This window comes from Panthera onca, chromosome B3 (genome assembly GCF_046562875.1).
Source record: "Panthera onca isolate mPanOnc1 chromosome B3, mPanOnc1 haplotype 2, whole genome shotgun sequence".
In the NCBI taxonomy this organism is placed as follows: Eukaryota; Metazoa; Chordata; class Mammalia; order Carnivora; family Felidae; genus Panthera; species Panthera onca.
In genome coordinates, this window is record NC_138344.1 from 45,484,531 (window position 1) to 45,512,479 (window position 27,949).

Genomic DNA, 27,949 nt, shown 5'->3' on the forward strand with positions numbered 1-27,949 from the left:
CTTCTCAAAATAGCTCAAAAAGAAATAAATACACATAGGATACCTGAAGAAAAATTAATAGCTTTATTTTTCCTCAATATACATTTAGAAAATAGGTCTAAGAAAAGGTTTCATGAAATAGACCAGACGACTATGTACAAAGTGAAGAGTTCCAAATCAGCAAGTCAAAGCACCCAAATGAAGCACTCTTCCCTGAGGGCCACGGCAGCCTAGGACCGTCCCATCAGAGGGGACGCAAGCTCTTGGATGGCTTTTGAGTTCAGCTGAGGAATCGTGCTGATCTTCAGGAGTTTGCTGCTTGCATACTTATTCTTGATGGCCTGCAGAAGTCATCTGTGATTAAGCACGCATCAGGACCCCCTACCTTATACCATGTTCCTAGTCTAATTCACAAGTATTTAAGGGCCAGACCCACAATCTCCAACTAGTGCGATGATGCTGAATCACTGAAGCCAGCTAGAGCTCTGAGGTCATAATGTGTTGCACCCGACAATTTCCTTCCATGCCTAGCAATGGATAAAGCCCAGCTGGTAGCACAGGTGATGGAGGAATAAATGGTGTCAAGGTCCAAGGAGCAGGCTCTCTCTCCTATGTTGCCAGAGGGTTGGGAGGTAGGAGCTGTGTTTATCATACCTAAGCACCATCACGACAGAACAGGTCTGCCAGGACCGGCAGCAACAACTGGCAATAAAAGCAAGTGGCAACCAGTGCTTAGCGGGTCCCAGACAACAATACCCTAAGGACTGAAAACATGTCACACTTCCATGGTGTGCTAAATCATACAGAAACTACATGCAAGGAACCGGGGGTGAGGACGCTTGGCACAAATGCCTTGCTCTTTGTCACCACACCTGTGGTGATACTCGGCATCACACAAGCACAGGACAGCACCCAATCTCCTCTGACTCCTCCTCTCAGGTGGGCCCCACAGAGACAGATACCAGACCCCGAGGAGGCTTTCTGAATGGGCTTCTTGCCCCTCCCTCTTCACCATGATTTGGTCACTGTCCCAAAAGATCCTGGACAAAGGCCCTGAGTGATCCCACCCCAAAACCCGAGTCTTCACGGAGCCCTTTGACGTGGGCCCTTGCTGTTCCAGATGACATGGGGAGCGCCTTCCCTGATGCTGAGTGCCCCGCCCAGGATGCTGGGACAAGGTGGGGAGACACACTGAATGGCCATCTGGCTGACTACCTGGGGCCTGGACCTGGTTAGCCTAGCTACTTAGTTTTGAAGAAAGTCTGCTTTTCGGATACGTCAGTATGCTCCATCCATCCCCTGCTGGACTAGAAAAGAGTTCGTGCTAAAATAGACTCTCACATATGCCAATATTACGTTTACATGAAAATGCAAATGCACATACGTACACATACTCTCATTCACAAAACCCATAATCTAATGCTTTCCACGGTTGGGGGAGGAGTACTTACGATGAATTTCGTTAAGTTTTCGTTAACTTTCACGACATTTTTGGCCATGTGCTGCATGACTTCCAATACTTCATTCTCTGTGTATCCAGTGTAATACTGCTGTTTTAAGTTCTGGAACACAATGAAGAGAGAAGGCGCAAGATAAAGCCTCCGCTTCTTTAGAAGAGCACATCTTATACATGCTAACATCACTTATCACTTGCATAAAAGCTATACAATGATATTCTTACTTTTGTAAAATTCAGTAACAGCCCTAAACACTACCATTGTACCAGCAAAGCAGCCAGTAAATGCAGATGACTCTGGCTCTGAGCAAGACTAAATTAAGACACTGTGCAACTTCAGCTAAATCAAGTGACAAAGTTCCCATAATTATTATTTTTTTTAAAAAGGTTGCAGGGTTATGTAGGGTACTCCAAGTAACAAAGCTTTCATGCTTCTATCACCACACCGGGGTGGGAGTGGGGGGATGGAAAGTGGGGCAGAGTAAAAATAAAACCCAGCAAAGGAAAGCCCCTTTCAGAGTAATGGCAGAGACCTGGGACAAGCACATCTCACACATACCACCACCGCCCCCCCTGCCCCAATCAAAGCCCTACTGGACAGTGGCTGGTGGGGAGCTGGACAGAGCTGATACCCATATTGTTAGGGAAAGAGGTTCATTATTAAGAATAAATTAGGCCATGGGCAGCAATCTATTCTACAAAATCCAGGAGAACTAAAGACTGCCCGGGATTCTCTCGTTGGGCACTGTGTAGTTAAGCACTGGAGAACAGAGAGCAGAGAAGCCTCTAGGGGTAGAGGCTTTGTGACCTAGCCTCCTGGAGAACAAAGGTCAAGCAAAAGGACAGTTGTTGATTAGCAGTAAGATCTATCATGTGTGAAGATAGGTAACCTAACTTTATTTCAGTTCTGTGATAAAATTTTAAAAGCCAAAGTACATCTGTCTCATATGCACAATCTAATTGGGAAGATAAATCATAATTTAATCTTTTTCTTTCTTACTTTTTTTCTTTTTTAAGAGAGAGAGAGGGAGTGCACGTGAGCAGGGGAGAGGGGCAGAGAGAGAGAATCTTAAGCAGGCTCCACTCTCAGCAGAACCTGACACAGGGCTCAATCCCACAATCCTGGAATCATGACCTGAGCTGAAATCAAGAGTCAGATGCTCAACTAACTGGGCCATCCAGGCGCCCCAGTCACAATTTAATCTTATTCCTAAAGTATTTTTTTTATTAAAGTAGGCTCCTTGCCCAATGTGGGGCTTGAATCCACAACTCTGAGATCAAGAGTCTCATGCTGTACCCACTGAGGCTGCCATGTGCCCCAATCCTAAAATGATTTAAAGAAAAAAAGAACAAAGCAAGATTAATTCTGAAATAACACACAACCACCGGCATTTTCAAGTCAATTCCCAGAAAACGAGGAGACCTAGAGCTAGTAGGTTCAGAGCCCAAAGAAGACATGTCCCAGAGGAAAGTAACTTAGCTAAAATGAGCCACTGGTACCAGGACCCTGTATCATCCATGTACCAGCAGCCTTGTTCCCTCAAGTTTTTTATTTCAAAAAATTTCAAATTATTTCAGAAAAAATGAGATAACATAATGAACATCTGTACATCTTTTGTGCAGATTCAGATTCCTATTAACATTTTGCCACTTTCTCGTTTTCTCTGTCATGGTGTCTGCAGCTAACTCAGTTGCAAATGGTTTAGCAGGAATTGTGTATGTATGTATTCACACACAATTTTTGAACTATTTGACAATGAGTTGCAGACACCATTACACATCACTTCTAAATGCTTCAGAAACATCCCCTAAATAGTATTTTCCTGTCTAGACACAAAGCTTTACACATAAAAAAATCAACATTTCCACAGTATCATCTAGAATACAGTCTATATTCAAATTTCTCCAACTGTTCCAAAAACATCTTTCATGGATTTGTCTTTTTAGATCCAGGTCCAATTAAGGTACATGCAGTATATCTGATCTTTGGGGGGTTTTTTACTTAAAACAACTCCTATTTTCTTGGCTTTAAATGACAACTTGAAGAGTCCAGGCCAGTTACTTTTAGAACATCCCACATTTAAATCTGAGTGTTTCCTGATGACTGGATTCGTGTCAAACATCTGGGGCATGAATTTCATGGAGATGATAATGCATTACTTCTTATTGCACCAGAACATAGGTCAAGTCAGGTGCTCCTACCACTGGTGATGCCAAGCTTGATCACCAGGTTAAGGTGGTAATTTGCAGACTCCCTATCATAAAGGTACAGCTTTCTTCAGCATTATTACATATCTCTGAGGTGATATTTTGAGACCATGTGAATCTTGTCCTCCAAAATTACCTCACCTAATGATAGGAGCATCAGTCGATCCTCACTTGAATCAGTTTTTACATTAGGGGTTAAAATTTAATTTATTTTTTTTAATATGTATTTTGAGAGAGCGTGTGTGTGCACGAGCAGGCAAGGGGGGAGAGAGAGATTCCTAAGCAGGCTCCGTGCTGTCAGTGCAGAGCCCGATACAGGGGCTCATCTCAAGCACTGTGGGATCACAACCTGAGCCAAAACCAAGGGTCAGAGGCTTCATCAACTGAGCCACCCAGGCGCCCCTAAAATTTGATTTCTAACTCTACCATTCTTTCTGCTTTAATTAGCTGGTATCCTGATTAAAAAATAATAATAATAAAGAGCCCCTCTTCCATTCTTTCTTTTGTATCATTATAAATGCATGGATTTTTAAAAATGTGTTACAATCAGGGTGCCTGGTGGCTCAATTGGTTAAGTGTCTGACTTCAGCTCAGGTCATATCACAGTTTATGAGTTTGAGCCCTGTTATTAGGCTCTCTGTTGTCAGCACAAAGCCTGCCTCATCCTCCATCTCTCTCTCTCAACAAATAAACATTTTTTAAAAATGCATTACAATCTATTACGGTCACTATTCTTTTTTTTTTTTTTTTTTTTTTTTTTTTTTTACATTTATTCATTTCTGAGAGACAGAGAGAGACAGAGCACAAGTGGGGGAGGGGCAGAGAGAGAGGGAGACACAGAATCCAAAGCAGGCTCCAGGCTCTGAGCTGTCAGCACAGAGCCCGACGCAGGCCTCGAACTCACAAACTGCAAGATCATGACCTGAACCGAAGTCAGATGCTTAACTGACTGAGCCACCCAGGCGCCCCTGTCACTATTCTTTACAATGCTCAGATTGAGTCAGCAAGAGCCCTTTCAAGCCAGTTCCTATGTCCTTTTCACATGACCCCCACTGATCCTTGAGAATTTGCTTGGTGTCTATTACAAACTGATCTAGGCTCACCTTATACTTCTTCTCCCCCAACCCTGAGAGCAGCTATCTCTCAAAGGTAGCCTAGTTCCTAGTGGGTAATGGTACTTAGTATCCATTACGTGGGCACTAGGTATGATCATTGCTACTGGGTTATCACTGTTTCCGGGCCCTCTCATGATTAATTTACCGATATTTCCAAAATAGATTTAACGCCATAGGGGTTTTCCTTTGTTTTTAATTGTTAATATTATCCCTCTTCTTATTGTGAAAATTTTAGTCCTTAATAACATTGAATGTTTGTTTTACCCTAATATTCCTAAATAGTTTCACAATTATAATAACAGATTACTACTAACAATACATCTCCCAAGTAAACTTTAAGTATGTTACCTCTTTTAGTCCTTTGTTTTATCTAACCAGATAAAGTAATTCTTCCCTCAGTGTTCTATTACCAGTTTGATATATGGTGACATTGTTGTTTCTGTTTAATTCCAGTTAGGGTTTGCATAAACACTCATATTGTTCAGAAATCAAAAAAGTTACATTATATTGTATACAGCTGATAAAAAATTACAACCACAAGTCTTGCTCCCATCCCCAGCCTTCTACCCTGTTCCCACCCAACCCCACAGGTATCATTTCCATTAGTTTCTGGTCTATTCTTCCTGTTTTTTTGTTTGTTTGTTTGTTTGTTTTTAATTAGGAAATACCTAAGCACACATACGTACTGTCTCTCTCTCTCTTATTCCCCTTCTTTCTTACATAAAATGTGTGGAGGGACAGCCCTGCCATGGTGTTCTGGCAAGCTTGCAGGCAGCCACATAGGGCCAGGCAAAGGCCTGAAGCCCAGCTGATGTGTCTTGGCAGAATGCTTGGTGATCCTCCTGGAATGTGAGGGGAGGGAGGCTGGGAAGAGCAGCTCCCACCCTCCTCCATATCTCCCCTGAGAGGCTATCTTGAGACCGTTTCTTAACACCTGGGCTCTGAGGAGGCTTTTGTTCTGCTGCTCTTGGGGCACAACTACAGATGATAAAACTGCTTAGTACCAGTCTAGAGTTGGCTCCTTCGCAAAAGGGTATCCCACGACTCCCACTGCAGTCACCTGGCCCCTTTCGTTTTGGTTCTTGTCCGTTTTGGTGCGTGAGATAAGGACCACAGTTGCTGGCAGCTTTGGCTACTTGTATAAACCTAAAAGTGGCTCCTTTTTACCTTTACTGGCTCAATCAGTTGGGCCTTGGCCCTGCTTTTGTCTTAGATGCTTGACGCCTTGCTGGTTTCATTTAACCAAAGATCCCAGAAACCTTAGCATACCAGTTGTAGGCAGCCGTGCGCAGCCTTCACAACTGTATAGTTAGCACCTGGGTGCCATGGTGTGCTTACCTAGTCTACGTCTGAAGCATTCCAAGCAGCTTTCTTTTAGGCTTCTGGATTTTAACAATTGCTTTAACAACACTGTGGTGAAAATGGTAAGACCTTTCATATCCAGAGGGTCTAAAATTTCTTCTTAACGCAACACTCACCCATTTTCCTTGGCCTATAACTTTCTGGGACAGGCAGGATGCAGCCGCTGCCACCTTCGAAGGGTGATAATGCACCATGTCATAGTCAATGAGAGTCAGCTCCATCAGGTATTTGGCTAAAGTATGCTGTTCCACATCGACCTAGGATTGAATAGCCCACAGCAGTAAGAAGCACAGCTATTATCACTGTCTTGCAAAATCACAGGTGAAGGCCTAGGGCTGAAATCCACTCAATTCACCCGTCCTTCCCAGCAAGTGCCCTATTCCACAGAATATTAAAAACACAGAGCATGAGGTCTTTTAAGAATTGAGGAGATAAAACATTAGGACTTAATGAGAACATATTTTCCATAAATTTTTAAGTTTTCCTTTAATTGGATCAATGTTTCTAGCATAAGACAACAGGGGGAAAATAAAGTCTCATATGGAATCGGAGGCACTTACCTCCCCAGCTTTTGAGGCCCGCCTTAAGAAGTGCAGTGGCAAAGGTCGACCCAACTCAAATTTCAGTTCTTTCAAAATCAATGTTTCCATTTCTCGGATTTGGGAGCTTGTATAAGCATTGTCTGTGATGTAAACAAAGTCTTCGATATTTGGAGAAAACATCTCTTCATATTTGGAAGCCAAGAGCAGAGCCGTAATTCCAACCAGTTGAAGCTTCTTACGGGAAACCGGTTGAACCTAATTGAAGAAGAAGGTGTCAAAAGTTATGTCCAACCAGAGGACTGGGGCACTGGGGGGAAGAAAGTGAGAGCGAATCACGTCCTGCAGAAGTACACATCGTCTCTCCTCATCCCCCTCTTACGAGCACAGGTAAACTGTGTATTAATTGCAGGTACCGTCAGGGGCTCCTGGCTGGCTCACTAGGTGGAGCATGTGACTCTTGATTTCAGGGTTGTGGGTTCAAGCCCCACATTGGGTGTAGAGATTACTGAGTATTCACTCTGTGCCAAGCACAGTGCAAAGATTTCAGTAATCATCTCACTGAATCCTCGCAAAAATCCTAGGAAGTATATGTATTTTTCTCCACATACAAAGAGATGGGCTGAGAAGAGATTCAGACACTAGCCCAAGATCACTCAGCTTCTCAGTAGGGAAGAAATAAGCCTGAGAACCAAGCTCCTGGTCTGTGCTCCAGTCTCATCATCCTGGCTTGAACATCTGGGGGAAGTCCCAACATGGCACTCCACACAGTCTGAATCAAGATAAGGTCAAGCCAGGGGTGCCTGGGTGGCGCAGTCGGTTAAGCGTCCGACTTCAGCCAGGTCACGATTTCGCGGTCCGTGAGTTCGAGCCCCGCGTCAGGCTCTGGGCTGATGGCTCGGAGCCTGGAGCCTGTTTCTGATTCTGTGTCTCCCTCTCTCTCTGCCCCTCCCCCATTCATGCTCTGTTTCTCTCTGTCCCAAAAATAAATAAAAAATGTTGAAAAAAAAAAATTAAAAAAAAAAAAAAGATAAGGTCAAGCCAAAAAGCAGGGTTAAATAATGGATGCCTAGGGATGTGGGAGGGGCTATCTCAAACATTTCCTTAATCATTCATTACCAAAAGTACGCTCATTATTCAACCTGAGGTATCTTCAAAGATGCTTCAGAGTCAGGGGAAATCTCAGTCCGGGGTATGAGTGTTTCCCTTCATTTTCTTTTAAAGTTTTTTGTTTTGTTTTTTTTTACATTTATTTATTTTTGAGACAGAGAGAGACAGAACATGAGCAGAGAAGGGGAGAGAGAGAGAGAGAGAGAGAGAGAGAGAGAGAGAGAGAGAGAGAGAGAGAGAGAGAGAGAAGACACAGAATCCAAAGCAGGCTCCAGGTTCTGAGCTATCAGCACAGAGCCTGACATGCGGCTCGAACTGAGGGAGCCACGAGATCATGACCTGAGCCGAAGTCGGACCCTCAACCGACTGAGCCACCCAGGCACCCCTTCTTTTTCTTTTAAACTGGGACTTCGCTTTTCTTGCTTCAACTCTCATTTTTTAAAATCTACCTAAAATCTGACTGCTTTCCTACCCCATGAGGAATGTATAATGCAAACCACTGAATCTATGGTTTCTTAGGATTTTGTGGTATCTCAGGGTCATCATTATAATAAATACAATTATTACTGTATTGTTGGGCAGAATTTGCACTTGAGTTATATCATAAATGTCAACTTTAAATACATAAATCCTTATCTGCAGTAGGGCTACTGCCTGATGGATAACACTAGTGCTTTCTATCTGGCATTTCCTCTAACTGGTTAGGGTTTTAGGACACCAGGTGATAACTATTTTGATGACCACTCCTGCCTCTCAGCTTAATTTCTTACATTCCTCTACTTTAGACCTCCATAACTCAGTATACTCCCCACACATACTCCCAATCCCCCTTTAAAAAATTCTGCCTCCTCTCCTTTCTATAGCGATTCATGCAACAGCTGGCTGGATACTGCAACATTCTCTAGCTAAATTCCTCATTTTTCAGATGAGGAAACTTAACAACAGAGAGCACCAAATTACAAAATCGATTAAGCAGACCCGGAAAACCAATATCCAAAGGCACCACAGGCTTGGGCTGACCTTCAGACCTCGTGTTGGTATGTTTCCTCTGATGAATGACTGGCAATGCAGCGTCTCCCTCCCTGGGGCCCCCAGCATTTCTCTGCAGGCTGACCTGACACAAACGCCCAGCACTGGTCAGCATCACCAGAGGTCTGACACACTTGGCTACTTTCCCTTCTGGCACATGAAGTTCCTCGGTTTCTCACAAAGTGACTTTGGGTCTTTTCTTCAAGGTACCACCCTTTGGTATTGCACAATGCAATTCCAGTGCGCACTGCTACAGTCCCTGAAGCCACACTCACCTGTAAAAATCGATCCATGATGGCGACGCACATGTACAGGGTCTCCTGCAGCAGCCTAAACTTGGAGTGGACTTGCACCAGCCAGTCCACCAGGATGGCGCGCATGCGTCCGTTTATCTCCCTTCCATCTAAGAAGCGTGGATTTATGGATTGCAGAACCTGTTGACGGAATGAAAAGTTTAAAAAGCTGACCTCATTTCCTTCCCAGCTGTGTGGTGAATTCCACATTGCTTGCACAACCAACACCCAGAGGCCCACTCACCTCAAGCTGCCTTAGATACTGGTAGATATCCTTAACATAGTCGCTGCAGAGCTGAGGGTTCTCCCAGTCCTCATTATCAATATCCTCGATTTTGCAGAGCAAGGCATCAGAGAAAGCTTGGCAGAGGTTCTCTTCCTTCATGGAGATATCCTCCTCTGGGGGAGCAGGACCCTACATGGACAAATTAATGTGCAGTAGCCTTAATCATTAATCATAGCCAAATACATGCAGAGGCAACTGGTTTTAAAAGTAGCATATGCATTTTTAAAATATGTGAAAGCCAAAACAAACAAATTTCAGAGTAAGAGGTGACTAACTCAAGATGTAGTAGATGAAGTTTTTAGGGATATACTCCTCTGTTTAAAGTTCTGTAATTTCACTCCGAGGGAAAACCTTAAGTCCTCACCATGGCCTGTGGGCCTAGCATGATCTGGCTTTCTCCTCTTCCTCTGCTGACCGCCTCCTATTTCCCTGCCCTTGGTTTGCTTCACTGCAGCCTCCCTCACTGCAAGTGGGCTCCCTCTTCACAGAAGCTCTTGTCCCTGCACCCCTGTGGGTAAACTTTTAGTTTAAAAGTTACCTTCTCAATTAGGTATATCCTGACCCCCCATTTTAAATCACTGTCTGCCACCTATCACCACCCCCACCACATTTCATTCCTCTTACTGTGTTTTTCCCCATAGAACCTATAACCTTCTAACAGATTATGGAGTTTACTAATATACGATGTATATTATTTTCTGTCTATGTCTGCTAGAGTGTAAGCTCTATAAGCTTACATTTATTTAAACTGATTTTGGTCCCTAAGGTATCTCAAATACCTATATCATCCCTGACACATAGTAGGTGCTCACTAAATATTTATTCAATGAAAGAAACTTAGACACCTGGGTTAAGAGACTCTTAGAGCTGATAGTTCACCTCAGCTGTAGCCTCTTCTGCGAGTATAAAGATTTCCTCTCGTAAAATAATTTATTCTAAATTGAGAAACTGGCAACTAAAAAGCAGAAAAGCACATTCCAGCCTATGAATAAAATAGGAGGAGGAAGCAAAGACTGAGTAAGCACACACCCAGTATTTTCTTATGCTGACTGGGTGGCTATTAAAGTCACACAAATTAAAAATTTATAAAGTAAGTTAAAAACAAGCATTTGGTAATGAAGTATAAATAAACCATTACTTTTCAAAAGAATAAGAGATACTTCTCAAAGTAAAACCTAACAGGACTGCTAGACTATAGAGACTGGGTATTAAAGAAATAAAATATAGAAAAAGAAGGATGTATAATAAACAAACCATTTTAATTTATATTAAAGCTCAGTGATTATAGTTTCCAGTCTTAGAGAAGGATAAAACAGTAACAGCAGCAGCAGGAAAATATTTATAGCAGTTCAGATCACATCCTTTCCTCAAACACCAAAGTTCTTAAACTGAGGAAGGGTCAGCTGAGCAAGTTATGCAGGTATGCATGCCACTTATTCAAGAATTTAAGAACCTCAAGGGACTAGAATGAATAAGAGCTACTTGGGGTACCAGGGAAAAACCTAGATAAGGTTACCAGAGAAGATGAGACCTCAAGGCAAATGAATAGGCAAAAGGTAGACAAGCACAAAGTCCCAGAGGAAGCTAAGAAATAAAGGTAAGTCTTGGGAAGTACACGCTGATTTGGAATGGTGGGATGTAGTGCATGATGTGAGAGAAGATGGGCTGGAAAGGTGAGCAAGAACCTTGCTAGGGAGTTTAGATTTTACCCGAAGGGAAGTGAACCCACTGAAGGAATGGAGCAAGAGTGGCTAGAATCAGAGGCACCTGGCTGGCTCAGTTGGTGGAGCAACAGACTCTTGAAATTGGGGTTGGGGGTTTGAGCCCCCTGTTGGATGTAGAGATTACTTAAAAATAAAATCTTTAAAAAAAAAAAAAAAAAAAAAGGTGTTGGGGTGTTTGGGTGGCTTAGTCAGTTAAGCATCCAACTCTTGATTTTGGTCCAGGTCGTGATCACACAGTTGTGAGATCGAGCCCCACGTCAGGCCCTGTGTTGGGTATGGAGCCTGCTTAGGATTCTCTCTCTCCTTCTCCCTCTGCCCCTGCCCTGCTCACACATGCAGGCACGCTCTATCAAAAAAAAAAAAAAAAAAAGAGTAGCTAAAAAAGATGGGCTTTTTTTTTTTTTTTTTTTAAACGTTTATTTATTTTTGAGACAGAGAGACAGAGCATGAACGGGGGAGAGTCAGAAAGAGGGAGACACAGAATCTGAAACAGGCTCCGGATTCTGAGCTGTCAGCACAGAGCCCGACACAGGGCTCAAACTCACTGATCACGAGATCATGACCTGAGCCGAAGTCGGCCGCCCAACCGACTGAGTCACCCAGGCGCCCCCAGATGGGCATTTTAATAAGCACACACAGCTTGGTTAAGTTCAAGGATATGTTTATGTTTCAAGGACAAGGTTCATCACTCTCTCTCAGGGAAGTGCAGTCAGTACTAGAAGGCTGGTTTAAGGAGGCAGAGATTAAAGTCATGCACTGTTGGGGCGCCTGGGTGGCTTGGTCGGTTAAGCGTCTGACTTCGGCTCAGGTCATGATCTCACGGTCTGTGAGTTCAAGCCCCGCGTGGGGCTCTGTGCTGACCGCTCAGAGCCTGGAGCCTGTTTCAGATTCTGTGTCTCCCTCTCTCTCTGCCCCTCCCCTGTTCATGCTCTGTCTCTCTCTGTCTCAAAAATAAATAAACGTTTAAAAAAAATTTTTTTTTTTTAAAATAAAGTCATGCACTGTGTGTGCTGCCTTAGCAGCCTGAAATGTTTCCCTGTGTCTATTCAGAAGTACACCTGAGTTTAGCCATATCCCAAAGCCACCAGGATAAGACATGGCTAATTGCTCTGGCCCTTAATTTAGAATTTCTTGAAAGCATTCCTTTTGGACTCCAACAAAATTTAATTATAAAATCCTGTGCAGACAGTAGCCTAAGCCCTAGGTGCCAACTATGTAATCCTACGTCCTAAAAAACTAAAAAGCTGGGGCGCCTGGGTGACTCAGTCAGTTGAGCATCCGACTTCAGCTCAGGTCATGATCTTGCAGTTCATAGCTTTAAGCCCTGTGTCAGGCTCTGTAATGACAGCTGAGAGCCTGGATCCTGCTTCAGATTCTGTGTCTCCCTCTCTCTCTGACTCTCCCCCACTCATTCTCTCTCTCTCAAAAAGAAAAAAAAAAACATTAAAAAAAAGAACTAAAAAGCTAAGAAACTAGTTAACTAACCATCAGAAACTTTTGTATGACAAAAGTAGTCTGAGAATAAAAATCTTCAAATTAGATTAATGAATGAGTTCTGTCAGTTGTCAGAGACAACTGAAAAGTCATATCAAAAATAATAAAGATGTGAGATTTTGCTGAACTTGATAAGCTCCTGTAGTAGATAGTCTGAGTAAAGGCCACTGAAATTCTACTACTACTGAGGTGGGTTTGTTGACACAAGGTATTACTATTAACATGCAAATGTGTAGGTGTTTGCATGAGTTTTGATAAAACAGACTTCCCTTATTTACTAAATTTATGATAAACAATGTCAATTAAGTACAAGAAAGGACTCCCAGAAAAACTGATGCTTCCGATTAGACAGCTCATGATTTGTAGCAGTAAGTGTGTACTTCTACACACAAAGGCACACACAATTGCAGAAGGGCAAAATCAAGTACTGGGAATAGCTTTAGGGAATACACTGAACTGGAATTTGGAGGGTAGGGATAGTAACAATGAACTTTTTTTCAATGCTTATTTTACATTATTTATTTTTTGATAGAGTGTGAGCACACACATGAGTGGGGGAAGGGCAGAGAGAGAGAGTCCCAAACAGGATCTGCACTGCCGATACAGAGCCCGACCTGGAGCTCCAACTCATGAGCCGTGAAATCATGACCTGAGCTGAAATCAAGAGTTGGACGCTTAACTGGCACCCCCAAAATGAGCTTTTATTCTATATACCTGATGTATTTCTGTAGTCTTTTGCTGTTATGACTATGTTTCTTGTGTTATTAAAAATAAAAAGCACTTTTTTTTTTTTTTTTTAAGATTTTATTTATTGGGGCACCTGGATGGCTCAGTCGGTTGAGCGACCAACTCTTGATTTAGGCTCAGGTCATGATCCCAGGGTCGTGGGATCGAGCCCCGCATTGACCTCTGTGCTGAGCTTGGAGCCTACTTGAGATTCTCTCTCTCTCTCTCTCTCTCTCAAATAAAAACTAAAAAAATAAATAAAAATAAAAATTTTGTTTTTAAGTAAACTCTACACCCAACATGGGGCTTGAATCTCCAACCCTGAGATCAAGACTCACACACTCCACTGACTAAGCCAGTCAGGCACCTAAAAAGGCACTCTTCTTTTTAAAAAATGTGAATAGTTGTGCTTATTTCCCTTTTATATCTTGTTTTTGTATTAAGGATAGTTAAGCCATAAAACATTCTCATAGCTGAATACTGACTATTGTAGAGGCCACTTTTATGCAACAGGCTTGAGCAATGAAACTTGATCAAGGCAAAAGGGCCCACAGTGACCACCAAGCTGAGTGCAAACAAGCAATGGAAACGGGCTCATTAAGCAACTCACCATAGGCTCTAACTGACCAATTACAACCAGGCACAGTTCCTAAGATTACCAAAAAAGGGAAAATTCCAAAAGTCCCATACTCCCTCACTCCGCCCTTTAACTGTGGCCCCTCACCACCACCTCCCCACAGACAGTCTCTCCTTTGCTGTCCTGCCCAACCGCTCCCTTGCAGTGTATTTTTTTTAATTTTTTTTAAGTTTATTTATTTAGTTTGAGAGAGAGAGGGAGAGTGCAAGTGGGGGAGGGGCAGAGAGAGAGGGAGAGAGTGAATCCCAAGCAGGCTCCACACTGTCAGCACAGAGCCCAGTGTGGGGATTGAACTCACAAACTCTGAGATCAAGAGCCAAGATCAAGGGCCAAAATCAAGAGCTGGGCGCTTAACTGACTCAGCCACCCAGGCGCTCCTCCCTTGTGGTGTATTTAATAAACTTTCCTCTCTTTTGTTCTGCCTTGGGTGAATTCTTTCACCACCCATGCCACCAGCCCCCACCCAAATGTCCCATGTTTGATGGCACCCCCATCCAATCAGAGCGACCCACAACTACTACTGAATTTAGTGTTTACATCAAATCGTAAGTCTAAAACCTCATCTGAATTTCTAACTCTGACTCCCCAGCAGCTCTCCTCAGTGTGCATCTATCTCTGCTACACCCTGTTTTAATGTGTGCTCTGACATTCCTCCAATTGACTGGGGCTCCTTTTGGACAGAGCTGGTGGCTCATTCAACTGGTTTCCCCGGTACTCAGCAAACAATGTGGCTAGGACAAAGCCTTCTTCCTTTCACACAACTCAGTGTTTGCCAAAGCCTCTTTGGACAGCAAAAAAATAAATAAAATAAAACAGCAATAACAAGAACACTGTTTTCTCCCAAAATTGCAGTATAATAAGCTTCTGCAAACACCTGTGAACAGCGGAAACCCTTTCAAGTTCTCAGCCAGAGCCCTTTGTGATTCAGTTGCTTCATCTTCTACGAGGAAAGAAACCTGCCCTCCAGTTTTGCAGAGGACAGTATGGATTTGGCTGGGAACATCTGCTTTCATGAGCACACGGCTTATAAATTTTCCAGGGCTCACTGCTGCTAGAACCCTGTGCTCAACTGGCATTTCCACACCTCCAGGGACTGGCTATAAAGGAGCAGCAATGACTGCAGATACAGCAGATGACAAAGTAAAAGCCAAAAGGCTGATCAGAGCCAGGCAGGCAGAGAGGCTCATCTGCCAGCATGAGGGGACTCCCCCTAAACTGTGGACTTAATCATCTCTTCTACATTACATTTCTCAGAGAAACGTCTATTTGAATTGGAAGTATTGTTCATTAATCCCTGACATCTAATAAAACGAGAAGCACATTTTAGCCACAGAAGTGATATTTGTATCAACTGAGTTACAGGTCCATAATTCTTTATCTGAAACACAGTGGCCTCAATTTTGTCAGGAAGCTAGAACAAAAGGAGTCACCAAGGAAATGCAGGGTAACTCAGAAAGAGTGGAGCTGCAGAGGTCATAGGAAGAAATTTCTCCTCTGTTTTGTTCATAACATTTTTGGTTTTTTTCTTTTAATTTCCCTTCTTCTCCAACTGGAAGATTAATATGTACCTATGGTGAAAAGACTGAAAATTTTAAGCCAAACGTCATACGCAAAAATAACTGATGTGGCAAACAAAGGCAAAAGAAGAAAATTAAATTTCCTTTCAACTTACAGCACATTGACAAGTCCTTGAGATAGGCAGAGTGACCTTCGTCTGCAAACTCAGCAGCCTTGATGTTGACACTTTGCTAAGGGCAAAAGGCAATCTTAGCCCAACCTCCTAGGAACCCATAAGTCTACTTTAACATGTAGAAATTCCTTTATCTCTACCCCCGCCCAACAAGATATATGTTGGCAATCATACACACTCCAAGTTTATGGCCCCCTGACATACATCTGAAGGGTCTCATAACTGAGCTTTTTACTAAATAGTAACGAATGACCTTTCCCTAACAGCAACTAGTCCCTCAAGGTCCTTAAAGCCATAGAGACTTACCCTATCCCTAACCCCCTCCCAACTTGCAAGCATATAATCTTTCCCCGGTCACATCCCCAGTGCAGTTCTTCCTGCCCACAGGTCCTGTGGTGGTTTAATAAAACCACCTTTTTGCACCAAAAATGTCTCAAAAATTCTTTCTTGGGCTCCTAACCCCATTTTTCACATCATTTGGCATCCAACATGGAACTGAGCCTTCTCATCTGGACTCTGAGCCTCAAAACCAACTTGGTATTTTCTCTTTTCCTTTACTTTCATTTCAGGGGCTTTTCAAAGAACATAGTCTTATTGGAACACTTTCAAGTCAATTACTCAGGCTGCAATCCTCTAGCCCGTGGCTACTCCACAGGGAGGAGAAAGCCTGCCTTTGGCTGGAAGTTAGTACCATGGCTGGAATGGTAATAAGACCCAGAAACTTGATGCCCTCTCTTTATTTCTGTCCTTATGCAAAGCTGCCTGTCTTGGGCACGGGACAGCCACCCAAGCGACTAGCATGGCTGCCATCTTAAGACTCCTGTGTGAGGTTCCCTCCTCACTGGTCTCATGTGATCTTCTCCATATCTCCGTATCTCTGGTCTGGCCACAAAATGTCCACTCAGAGCCAGCCGAAACCAGTACCCGATTGAATTAAAGACCAACTGAGGACTGTCTCCTGGAGAAGTTGGGTGTAAAGACTCCATGTGTTGGAATGTCGCTTAGACCATGATGGATTTCTTTCTTTACTGTTCTCCCAACTAACTACTTGAACTACAAAACTGGGTAATTTCCCCTTGTAAAACTTTAGTGTTTTTCATGGGTTAAAAGTGGCAGGTTCCTCAAGGCAAGTCAAACTAAAGCAGGGCCTTCACAGCATTCTTGTCAAGGCAAGGTCAACTAAAGCATGGCCTTCACGGCATGTTCTTCAAGGCACAGCCTTTTATGGCATGGCTTTCAAGGCATGGCACAGTATTGTGGTCCATATGCCAGGCACCCATTTGTAGCCTAAGAGGCAATGGGGAAGCAGAGGACACTAGCATCACTTCCACAGGGCCTTTCACAGGGCTTTTTAGGGCAGCACTGCCTTCAAGGCAAAGGAGTATGGTAATCAATAGCAATTTTCATTCCAGGGATGCCACAGGTCACTTTGGACACGCAGAACCTTTGACATATCTTGCGTGGGATGCCACCTGGGAGTCAGGGGGAAATTTTGGTAGTGGACCCTCTTTGCTTTTCTAGGAGCATGGGAGCTTCTTCAGTCCCCAAGGATTCTCTTGGAATGCCTTTTAACCCACTGGAAACAATTCAGATTGCAAAATTTAGGAAAGGACTGATATTCTGTAACACTCCATGGCCTTAGTAGGATCTATTGGTTATATCTCTTATGCAAGAAGCAGGACAAATGGACTGAAGCCCCTTGTGTCCAGGCTTTTATGGCCCTAAATCAGGATCTGGACCTTAGGGCCTCTTGCAGAATGTGTCTAACCACCAACCAGGTTAATAAATCTCCTCTGGACATATTGGATGATGATCGTCTGAATAGGCCCATTCCTCCTCATAAACCTACACTGCTAGAGGAAACTCTAGCAATGATTCCTCATAATTAGGATACTGTTAAGGCTGGGCCTCAAACAAAGAAGGCTTCTTGATGGTTTTATTCCTTAGTCATATTTGTCCCAGGGACTACCTCTTTTGATGTCCAACTGCAAATAGAGGCTTTAACCTCAATTTTGAGGTCGAAGAAGCCTCAAAACTTACTATGTGACAGTCCCTGACAGTAATGACTCTACATCAGGTCCAGAATGTCTTAGAGACCCAAAGGCTATCAATGGATGAAGGGAGGTCAACTTACTAAACACAGACTATGTTTAGAGATACACCTGAAATAAAACTTATCACATTTTAAACCCAGATACTCTTTGCCTGAGCCGGATCATCATACTTCTGTGTTAGAACATGACTGCTCAGAGATTATTGATCTTGTTTATTCTAGCCAATCAGAGTTAAGAGATTTCCCTATTGAAAATGCAGTAGTTTCTAATGGCAGTAGTTTCACAGAAAAAAAAGATAAGAAAAGCTGGGTATGCTAAAGTCAGTCTAACTGTGGACTTTGGACTGTGGAGTCCAAAGCCCTCCAGGCAAATACACCTGCCCAAAAAGCCGAGTTAATAGCACTCATTCATGCTTTACAATTGGCAAAGGGCCTCAAAATTATTATCTTTACTGACTCTAAATAGGCCTTCCTAGTCCTACATGACCACAGAGCGATTTGGAAGAAAAGGGGATTATAATCAAGCCATCACTCTCTAATCAAACATGGCCCCCAAATTATTACTCTTCTTGAGACTGTACACCTACCTAAGGAGGTAGCTGTAATTCACCTCAAAGGACATCAAAAGGATATGACCTTAGAATCTATAGGTCATAGATTCTATGCCAACAACTTGGCAAAAGTTTTATAGCAGTCTCAACTCCAATAAAGTCCATAACTCCAGGGACACCTGGATGGCTCAGCTGGTTAACTTCAGGTCAGGTCACGACCTGACAGTTCATGAGTTCAAGCCCCATGTCAGGTTCTCTGCTATCAGCACTGAGCTGTCAGATCTTCTGTCCTCCTCTCTGCCCCTCCCCTGCTCACATATGTGCTCTCTTTCTCTCTAAAAAAAAAAAAAAACACCTTAATTCCAGTCTATTCAGACCAAGAAACCACATAGCCCAAGAACTGAGGATATTTAAAAGAAAAAAAAAAATTGCACAGGACTAGCTTGTTAATAATAAGGGGAAAATCTTTATCCACCCACCCCCTGCCAAATAACCAACAGAAGGTAATACAGAGTTTATTCCAGGCTACTGATTTGAGTAAAAAGGCCACTGAGGTGACAAAAACCTTGCTAGAAGAAACTGCCCTAGTTTTGGATTCCCCTGGTCCCTACAAAGTAACAATGGACCATCTTTTTATCGCATTAATAACTGAGCAAATAGTTTGGGCCTTAAAAAATTACTATTTACATTCAGCCTGACAACCACAGTCCTGTGGAAAGATGGTCCTCCAAAATCGAATGGCCCGTGAAATCCTGCCTACTGTTCAACGAGGCCCAGAATTAGATGACTGGCTCCTAAGGGACCCAGTGGCTATGCAGCTCTAACTAGTTGCCATAGCTTCCCCCACCCAGGCTGGATAGGCCACTGTACTCTGGGTTTTTCCCGAATGCACGAATGCATTATTAAAACCTTCACCAAACCAGCCAACCTTCCAAATTTAAAACAACAGTGGACACAGGGGCACCTAGGTGGCTAAGTCAAGTAAGTGTCCAACTCCTGATTTGGGCTCAGGTCATGATCTCGCAATCTTGATCCAGTGTGGATCAAGCCCCACACTGGGCTCCACGAGGGCAGTGCAGAGTGTGCTTGGGATCCGCTCTCTCCCTCTCTCTGCCCCTCCCCCACTCGTACTCTCTCTCAAAATAAATACATAAACTTTAAAAACAACAACAACAACAACAGCAGACACACTGTGTGTTTCATTGGTATGACCACCTAGCATCCATCTTTGTTACCTCTTTAGGACTGGAGGATATTGTTTGACAGATGAAGTTCTTAATAAACATAGTCAAAGCCCTAAATGACACTCAAAATAGCATTTCCCTATTAAATACTGACGTAACACAGATGTGTAAAGCAGTTTTACCAAACAAGATGACACTAGATGTTTTAACTGCTGCACAAGGTGGAACTTGTGCTATTCTAAAAACAGAATACTACGTATACATTCTAAATTACCACAAAAATATTTCTGGGTTTCTAACTGACATGATCACTCAAACTGGTGCCTTAAAGGATCCCTCTCTTCCCTTTAATGATTGGTTAAACTCCTGGACTGGAGGAGGATTTTTGTCAACTATCAAAGGACTCTTATTTGGGCTTCATTTTCTTTTTGTTAATTTTAATCATGTTTTGCTGTTTTCTCCCATGTCTCTTCACCTGGTGCTGAGACTCCTTCATTACCATAACTTGAAGCTGACAGATGATCCTTTCCACTCAGAAGATCCATACATGTGGTCTCCCTTGGATTCAAAGGCCTCTGCCATATGTGTGTGTGTGTGTGTGTGTGTGTGTGTGTGTGTGTGTGTGTGTGTGTGTGTATATATACATATATATCCCCAATTGATCACTGTTGACCCATAGGTAAGGACATCTCTATGCTACTCATTCAGGAGGAAGAAGTTACAGAAGATAAGACCTTCCACCCTTAGCAACCTTGAAGATTTAAGGGTCAAAATTGTTCAGGGGGAATGATGTGGGATATAAAGACAAAAGAAGAAAATTAAATTTCCTTACAACTTACAGCACATTGACAAGTCCTTGAGACAGGCAAAGTGACCTTCCTCTGGGAGCTCAGCTGCCTTAGTGTTGACACTTTGCTAAGGGCAAATGGCATTTAAGCTGATCCAGTAATGGAACTACTGGATATTTACCCAAAGAAGATGAAAAGATATGTGTACCCCTATGTTTAAAGCTTGTTTATTTATTTGTTTATTTTTGAGAGGGGGGAGGGTCAAAGAGAGAGAGAGAGACAGAGAGAAAAATATCAAACAGGCTCTGCACATCAGTATGGAGCCCGCCTTGGGACTTGAATCCACAAACCACGAGATCATGACTGGAGCTGAAATCAAGAGTCAGTTGCTTAACCGAGACACCCAGGTGTCCCAGCACCCCTACATTCACTGCAACATTATTTACAATAGCCACATGTCCATCCATAGATGAATGAATAAAGATGTGGTGTGTACACACACACACACACACACCTCTGACACACAGAGGAATATTACTCAGCCATAAAAAAAAGAATAAAACGTTGCTATTTGGAAGAACATGGATGGAACTAGAGGGTCTAATGCTAAATGAAGTAAGTCAGAGAAAGACAAATACCATGTGATTTCACTAATATGCAGATTTTAAGAAACGAAAGAGAAGCACCTGGGTGGCTCAGTCGGTCAAGCGGCCGACTTCAGTCATGATCTCAGAGGTTCGTGGGTTTGAGCCCCACCTAGGATTCTGTGCTGACAGCTCAGAGCCTGGAGTCTGCTTCGGATTCTGTGTCTCCCTCTCTATTTGCCCCTCCACCACTCACCGTCTCTCTCGAAAATAAACATTTTTAAAAAATTAAAAAAAAAAAAAAAAAGAAAAGAAAAACAAAACAAACGAACAAAGAAAAAAGATATGGAGCATGTGACTCTTGATCTTGGACTTGTGAGTCAAGTCCCATGTTGGGTGTAGAGATTACTAAATAAGTAAGTAAATAAATATATAAGGGAAAAACAAAAAAGAGACAAACAAAAAACAGACTTTTAAGTACAGAGAACAAACTGGTAGTTGCTAGAGGGGAAGTGGGTGGGAGATGGGTGAAACAGGTGAAGGGAATTAAGGGTACACATATCATGAGGAGCACTAATGTATGGAATTGTTGAATCACTATATCGTACATCTGATACTAATGTAACACTCTGTTAATTTACTTGAATATAAATAAATAAATAACTTTAACTGATCTCCTAATATTTCCCTATTATATAAGAGATATTCATTTCAGAACTAATGAAAAGTCCTCGGTGTCCCTCTAATCATTTTCTTAGGATAAATTTTAAAAACAGGTATGGAGAATAACCATTTGAAGTAACACTGCCAAATTGCCTTCCTGACAGGTGGGAGGAACCACATTCAAACAGCCACCCAAATAAAATTCTGCATAATTGTCTGGAGATAAGGCTGAAAAGCTGCTTTGGGTTTAGCATTTAGGATGTCACTAGAAACCTTCAAGGAAAGGCCTATGAAAGGAAGGTCAGTCTTGAGTATTTGTGCCGAGCTTTACCTCTTGATCTGATGCTCTCTCCTGGCTTTCTAATAACAACATGCTTGCAACCATCACCTGCAAGGAGAAGGCTCACAAGTCGGCCCCTCTCCTTCAGATGTTGCTGGTGTATTTGTGACTGCATTTCCCGGTGGATGTTTCTGTCACCTCAACAAATCTAAAGCCAAATGAGCCGCCTTCCCCAGAACTTCCCCTCCCTTTCCTGACTTTCCCATTTTTTAAATTATTCCTTATTCTTAATCCTTCACTCCAAGCAACACAGCTAAAGAATTCCTTCTAAATACAGCACGATGTCCCTGAAAGGAGCGGGTACACCCCAACATATTCAATGTTGTTTCTTAGCACCTACAGACACTGGCATATATGGGTGAGTGCTTAGGGGTGATCTGAGCTAGTTCAAGACCCTCATCAGCTCTAGCATGGACAATTGCAATACCTCCTAATTTATGTCCCTTCCATGGCCAGTCTACACTGCTTTCATCATTTCCCACCTCCTCACAGCTTCCCTCACTGCCTAATGGGATAAAATCCAAGTTCCAAGGCTTTCAAATCCAAATGCAACCTTTTCCCCAACTTTATTTTCTGCTTACTCACACAAATCTTCTGACCCAGCTTAGATGTGCTGACTCTTTACCCACAGGACAAAATTATAGGCCTATTTCTGCTTTGGTGCCTTGATTCTTGTTGTGCTTTGTTCCCTATAAGGTGCTCTTTACTATTAGCATCTCCCTATCCTTAAAAATCCCACCTACGGGGGCGCCTGGGTGGCGCAGTCGGTTAAGCGTCCGACTTCAGCCAGGTCACGATCTCGCGGTCTGTGAGTTCGAGCCCCGCGTCAGGCTCTGGGCTGATGGCTCGGAGCCTGGAGCCTGCTTCCGATTCTGTGTCTCCCTCTCTCTCTCTGCCCCTCCCCCGTTCATGCTCTGTCTCTCTCTGTCCCAAAAATAAATAAAAAATGTTGAAAAAAAAAAATTAAAAAAAAAAAAAAAAAAAAAATCCCACCTATGAAGTTTCCTCCAACCACTCCATCCCTTAGTGTTCTCTCCCTCCTGTACAAGCACCTTCTGAAAGATGGTACTTCCATCTACCCCAGACATTTGATGCTCAATCATCCATTGCCCAGGGGCATCTGGCATCATTCCCTGGGATTACTAATTTAATTTTAGGTACATATGCTCCTTCTGGATAAGAGAGATATCAAGGCAAGATATCTCTTTATCAGCCTTAACACTACTGGATGTGTTTATTAAGTGGTCAATACATATATTTCTCAAATATATCCAATGTGTTATTTTGAAAATTTTCAAACAATGTTATAAATGTTATTACTGTATATTATATATAGAGTAAAACCTTGGACTGCGAGTAACTTGTTCTGCAAATGTTCTGCAAGATGAGCAAACATTTCTAATAAATTTTAACTTGATAAATGAGCGATGTCTTGCAATACAAGTACTACGTGGTGCTGAACATCACATGATCACAACTGAGCCAATGGTTCTCGTCTCTCTCACTCCCTACAGGATTGTGGATGATGGTCTCCCATGCTCAGATGCTCGGTTTCAGGCTGTGGTGCTTAGCAGAAATCAGTGATTTTTCAGAATGTTGGAAGGTGCCCACAACTGGTATTGGTGTATTTTTTGTCACTTCAAAGCACTTATGGACAGTTCTTTGCTTTTCCACACAAAAGTAAGCTTAGGAATGCTTTGTTTCATTCTAGGTCAAGCTGTCTGCAGACAGAGACCCCTTCCTCTGCTGCCTTATTGCTAGTTACATTAAATACACTATATGACAAAAGTTTAATACTGTACTGCAGTCAACATCCATGCGAGAGTATAAAATGACCCCCTTGCAGGAAAAAGTTCAAAAGAAATGCAGTAAGGAGATCATTACGGTATGAACGAGTATGCAAGCGGCCAAAATTGAATGATTTTATAAGAAGTCCACATCTGCATCTCCTCTGCAGAGGAGGAAGAGAAAAAGGCAGAGGAATCCCTCACTTCAGATGAGATTAGGGAGATATATAAAATGTGGGGAAACGGTGCAAAATTTTGTAATGAATAACATTAAGGTACCATCACTAAAAGGATGGATATGTTCATTTTGTACTCTGCTGTTTCAAAGGAGAGCTCTAGTTATGAATGTTCTTCAAAAGTGGCGGTGATGACAACGGTGCCTTTGCAGTCTAGCCGAAAACAAGCTATTTCATTAAGTACATGTGTAAATACAAACCGTCCCACCTTTGGAGCCAACATTTCCATCTGTACTGGTTTCACGGAAGCAGTAGGTTTCAGTTGTTTGTTGACATTTGTTTTGGCGGGTTGAACAGGTATTTTGGTGTTCTGAGTTTTCTACAAGGAAAAAGAAATGTAACAGGGCAAGAAAGTCAGTGGTGTTCCTCAGAGCTATACACAATCAGCCTAGTGTACACATGGACAGTCCTCATGGCTATTACCTTAGCTATGTGTGGAGGTCTGGTCGTAACTCTATTTCCAATTTCTTCTAAAACTGCCCGCCTCATTGTCACATGACTCTTAGCTTTAGAATTAACTCCCGTGTCTACATTCTCCAAATCAGTGGACACCTAAAAAAAGAGGGGCGAGAAAAAAAGAGTTAATGAGAAGTGAAGACAACTTACAATACTTTGCTCGTGTCAGGTACCAAATGTAGAACTGATTTGGGAAAGGTGAATACGTGGATATCTACTTGTAAGAGGGAGAAACTACATTTTAGAAAGTCTAAAAATGCTGAGTGATTGATCATATCACTCTTAATTAGGCAAATCACTTACCCAGCTTATCTGTAAAATTCATTAAGAGTTTAAAGAGGGTGCCTGGGTGGCTCAGTAGGTTAAGTGTCCCACTTTGGCTCAGGGCATGATCTCACAGTTCATGGGTTCGAGCCCCGTGTCAGGCTCTGTGCTGACAGCTCAGAGTCTGGAGCCTGCTTTGGATTCTGTGTCTCCCTCTCTCTGCCCCTCCCCAACTCATGCTCTGTCTCTCTCTCTCTCTCTCTCTCTCTCTCTCAAAAATAAATAAACATTAAAAAAAAGTTTACAGATAAGGGATTATTTCTCACATAGCACCCACTTATTAGAGATCTCCGTATACTACCCATCTACTTAAAAACTTTAGAGAGATTAATAACAAGCACAATTAAAACACTATTTAAAAGGTTTAATAGGTCCAAGTGTTTAAAACCTAAACTAGCTTTGATTTTTATGCCATTCTACAAATAAGAAGTGCTCCTATTGACATGATCTTTAGAGATACTGCCTTTTAAAATGAGGCTGCCGTAGCAGGGACACTCATATTAAGAATATTTAGGGGGCATCTTGGGGGACCTGGGTGGCTCAGTCCGTTGAGCATCCGACTGTGGCTCAGGTCATGATCTCGCGGTTTGTGGGTTCAAGCCCCGCGTGTGGCTCTGTGCTGACAGCTCAGAGCCTACAGCCTGCTTCAGATTCTGTGTCTCCTTCTCTCTGCCCATCCCTCACTTGTACTCTGTCTCTGTCTCTCAAAAATAAATAAATGTAAATAAATAAATAAATAAATAAATAAATAAATAAATAAATAAGAATATTTAGAGGGCATCTGGATGGCACAGTCCCTTAAGTGTCCAACTTTGGCTCAGGTCATGAGCTCACAATTCATGAGTTTGAGCCCCACATTGGGCTCCGTGTGTCCCCCTCTCTCTGCCCCTACCCTGCTCTCGCGTGCTCACTCTCTCACTCTCTCTGTGCTGACAGCTCAGAACCTTGAGCCTGCTTTGGATTCTGTGTCTCCCTCTCCCTCTCTGCACCTGCCCCGCTCACACTCTGTCTCTCTCTCTCTCAAAAATAAACATTAGAGGGGCGCCTGGGTGGCGCAGTCGGTTAAGCGTCCGACTTCAGCCAGGTCACGATCTCACGGTCCGTGAGTTCGAGCCCCGCGTCAGGCTCTGGGCTGATGGCTCGGAGCCTGGAGCCTGTTTCCGATTCTGTGTCTCCCTCTCTCACTGCCCCTCCCCCATTCATGCTCTGTCTCTCTCTGTCCCAAAAATAAATAAAAAACGTTGAAAAAAAAAAAATTTAAAAAAAAAAAATAAACATTAGAAATAAATAAACACTTAAAAAAGAATATTTAGAAATGAAATAGTTTTCACAGGTAAAATAGTTTTACTCTAAAATTCAGACAAAGTTGAAATGGTATGAAATAAAAAAACATTAGATGACCTTAACCTGCTTTAGACAGAGTATGTTTAGAAACAAAACTTGCCAGAAAAAACAATTCATACAGAAAAGTTTATTATAGAAGTGAACGATTCATGAGGAAAAAAAAACAGCATGTCCTATCCCTAAAAACTGTGAGTCCTAAATTTTTCAATCCTAAAAAAATCTCCCAACAGGCGATTTGAATGGGCCTTCCACAATGGACAGAATGGACCTACCAGAACAGAGGGGCAGAAGAAAACTCAAGCCTTCCCTGAATAGAAAGAATTTGACTATGGGGGCGCCTGGGTGGCCCAGTAGGTTAAGCATGGGACTCTTGATTTTGGCTTAGGTCATGATCCGAAGATTTGGTGGGATGGAGCCACAGAGGTCTCCGTACTGACAGCGGGGAGCCTCCTTGGGATTCTTTTTCTCTCTTTGTCTCTCTCTGCCCCTGCCCTACTTGTGCTCACATGTTCTCATGCTGTCTCTCTCTCTCTCAAAATAAATAAATAAACATTTAAAAACAAAAATTTGACTATAGAAGAACTTCATGGGACAGATTAGACAAAAATTACTTGTCAGTTTAACTTACATCCACAAAAGGATAAGAATTAAGTACCGATTGCATTCATTCAATTTTTAGGATTCTCAAAAGCACACTCTTCAATTTTTTCTAGCAGTAACTGCCAATTTTAAAAAGTATTTGAAATTTTAATGCTTATGTGTAATCTAAGTTTAAATCCATATGGAGGAGAAAACTGGCAGCTTTTAACCAGCCTTATAGCCAGGAAGAGAGAACTCAGGTGTGTCAGGGCCCTCTATTTTTCAGCAAAGGAAAAACAGATCAGGTACAAGTCAAGCCCACAGGAAAACAAAACAAAACAAAACAAAACAAAAACAACAACAACAACAACAAAATATATATATATATATCCAAATATTTATATATATATATATATATCCAAATATTTATATATATATAATAAAGTATATATAATACTATATAATATATATATATATATCTCCAAAACACTATTAACACTTGGATTTTTGCAAAGATGAAATAAATGAATCTGGACCCTTCTTTCTGTCTGCCATATTGTTCTACATTAAATGTAAAATCTCTTTTACACTTGATTGAAGAAATTGAATTTTTGAAAGGGACAAATCTGTACGTTAGTGAACTTAGCCTGGGAGACTTCCTATGCAGAAATAAATGGGAAACTTAGAGCGAAATGTGAAAAATCCTTAACTGTTACTTGATCAAACATTCAGAACACTTTACTACCTACAGCGTTTCTTCCAGTGCTCTCCATCCCCACCACGGAGTTTGAGAACAGGGAAGGCAATTACAACAACCTTTATTTAGCTAGCACTCTAACAACAAAGAGCACTACGGGATTGCTCGCTGAGAAGTCCAGTGCTGGAAAGGCTCACTTGACAGGTGCCACCTACGAGGCGCTTTCCTACACTTTCCCCACCCTAGGGCTGGGACTGGCCAGGGCGAAAGGGGGGAACCCTGAGCGGATCCCAGGAGGGGAGAGGCCCGAAAAGAGGACAGGCCGCAGGCCTGGGCCGCGGGGAAAAAAGGTAGCCCGGCAGAACGGGAAAGCGGCGCGGCGGTTGAGAGGAAGAAGCCCTGCGTAGAAGAGAGGGGGCAGCTAGAGGCGGGTGAGGGGGCTGCTCCGCCAAAGCCGCTGGTCAGTGGGGGGGAGGTGGGAGGAGAAGGAGTCGGCTGGGGCCACTCACCGTCGGGCGTCGGAGCAGCGCCATGGGGGAAGGGACAGGCAAGAGTGCCAGCCCGACCCAGGAAGGGACGAGGACCGGAGATGGTGGACAGAAGCTTCCGCGGCGCCGTTAGCTCTGCACTCCAGCCCGCACTGCTTAGGATCTTCGCAATGTCTCCTTGTTATACGGGATTCAAATACCGCGCTGCTCGCGCCCCCATTGGGCGG

The 27,949-nt window shown here is 42.8% G+C and overlaps 1 protein-coding gene across 1 annotated transcript; it reads right to left on the reverse strand.

Annotated features, from left to right (window-relative positions):
• Window positions 1-40: 40 nt before the first annotated feature.
• Window positions 41-27,923, reverse strand: CCNB2 (cyclin B2). The gene is made up of 9 exons (XM_060621066.3): window positions 27,744-27,923; window positions 24,258-24,386; window positions 24,043-24,153; window positions 9,336-9,506; window positions 9,074-9,232; window positions 6,681-6,917; window positions 6,237-6,377; window positions 1,431-1,541; window positions 41-320 (listed from the first exon to the last, which is right to left on the reverse strand). Exons 1-9 carry the CDS (start codon window positions 27,765-27,767, stop codon window positions 210-212), a joined length of 1,194 nt encoding a protein of 397 aa, XP_060477049.1. The 5' UTR covers window positions 27,768-27,923; the 3' UTR covers window positions 41-209.
• Between the last annotated feature and the right edge of the window lie 26 nt (window positions 27,924-27,949).

What these genes read in the sequence shown, in the direction of transcription:
- CCNB2 (XM_060621066.3), bottom strand. Translation starts at nt 27,767, where the DNA reads ATGGCGCTGCTCCGACGCCCGACG. An exon ending in TGGAAATGTTGGCTCCAAAG is followed by an intron (nt 9,507 to 24,042) that starts GTGGGACGGTTT and finishes TTGTCCATGTAG; the next exon opens with GGTCCTGCTCCCCCAGAGGA. An exon ending in TTATAGGCCAAGGAAAATGG is followed by an intron (nt 1,542 to 6,236) that starts GTGAGTGTTGCG and finishes ATTGTGTTCCAG; the next exon opens with AACTTAAAACAGCAGTATTA.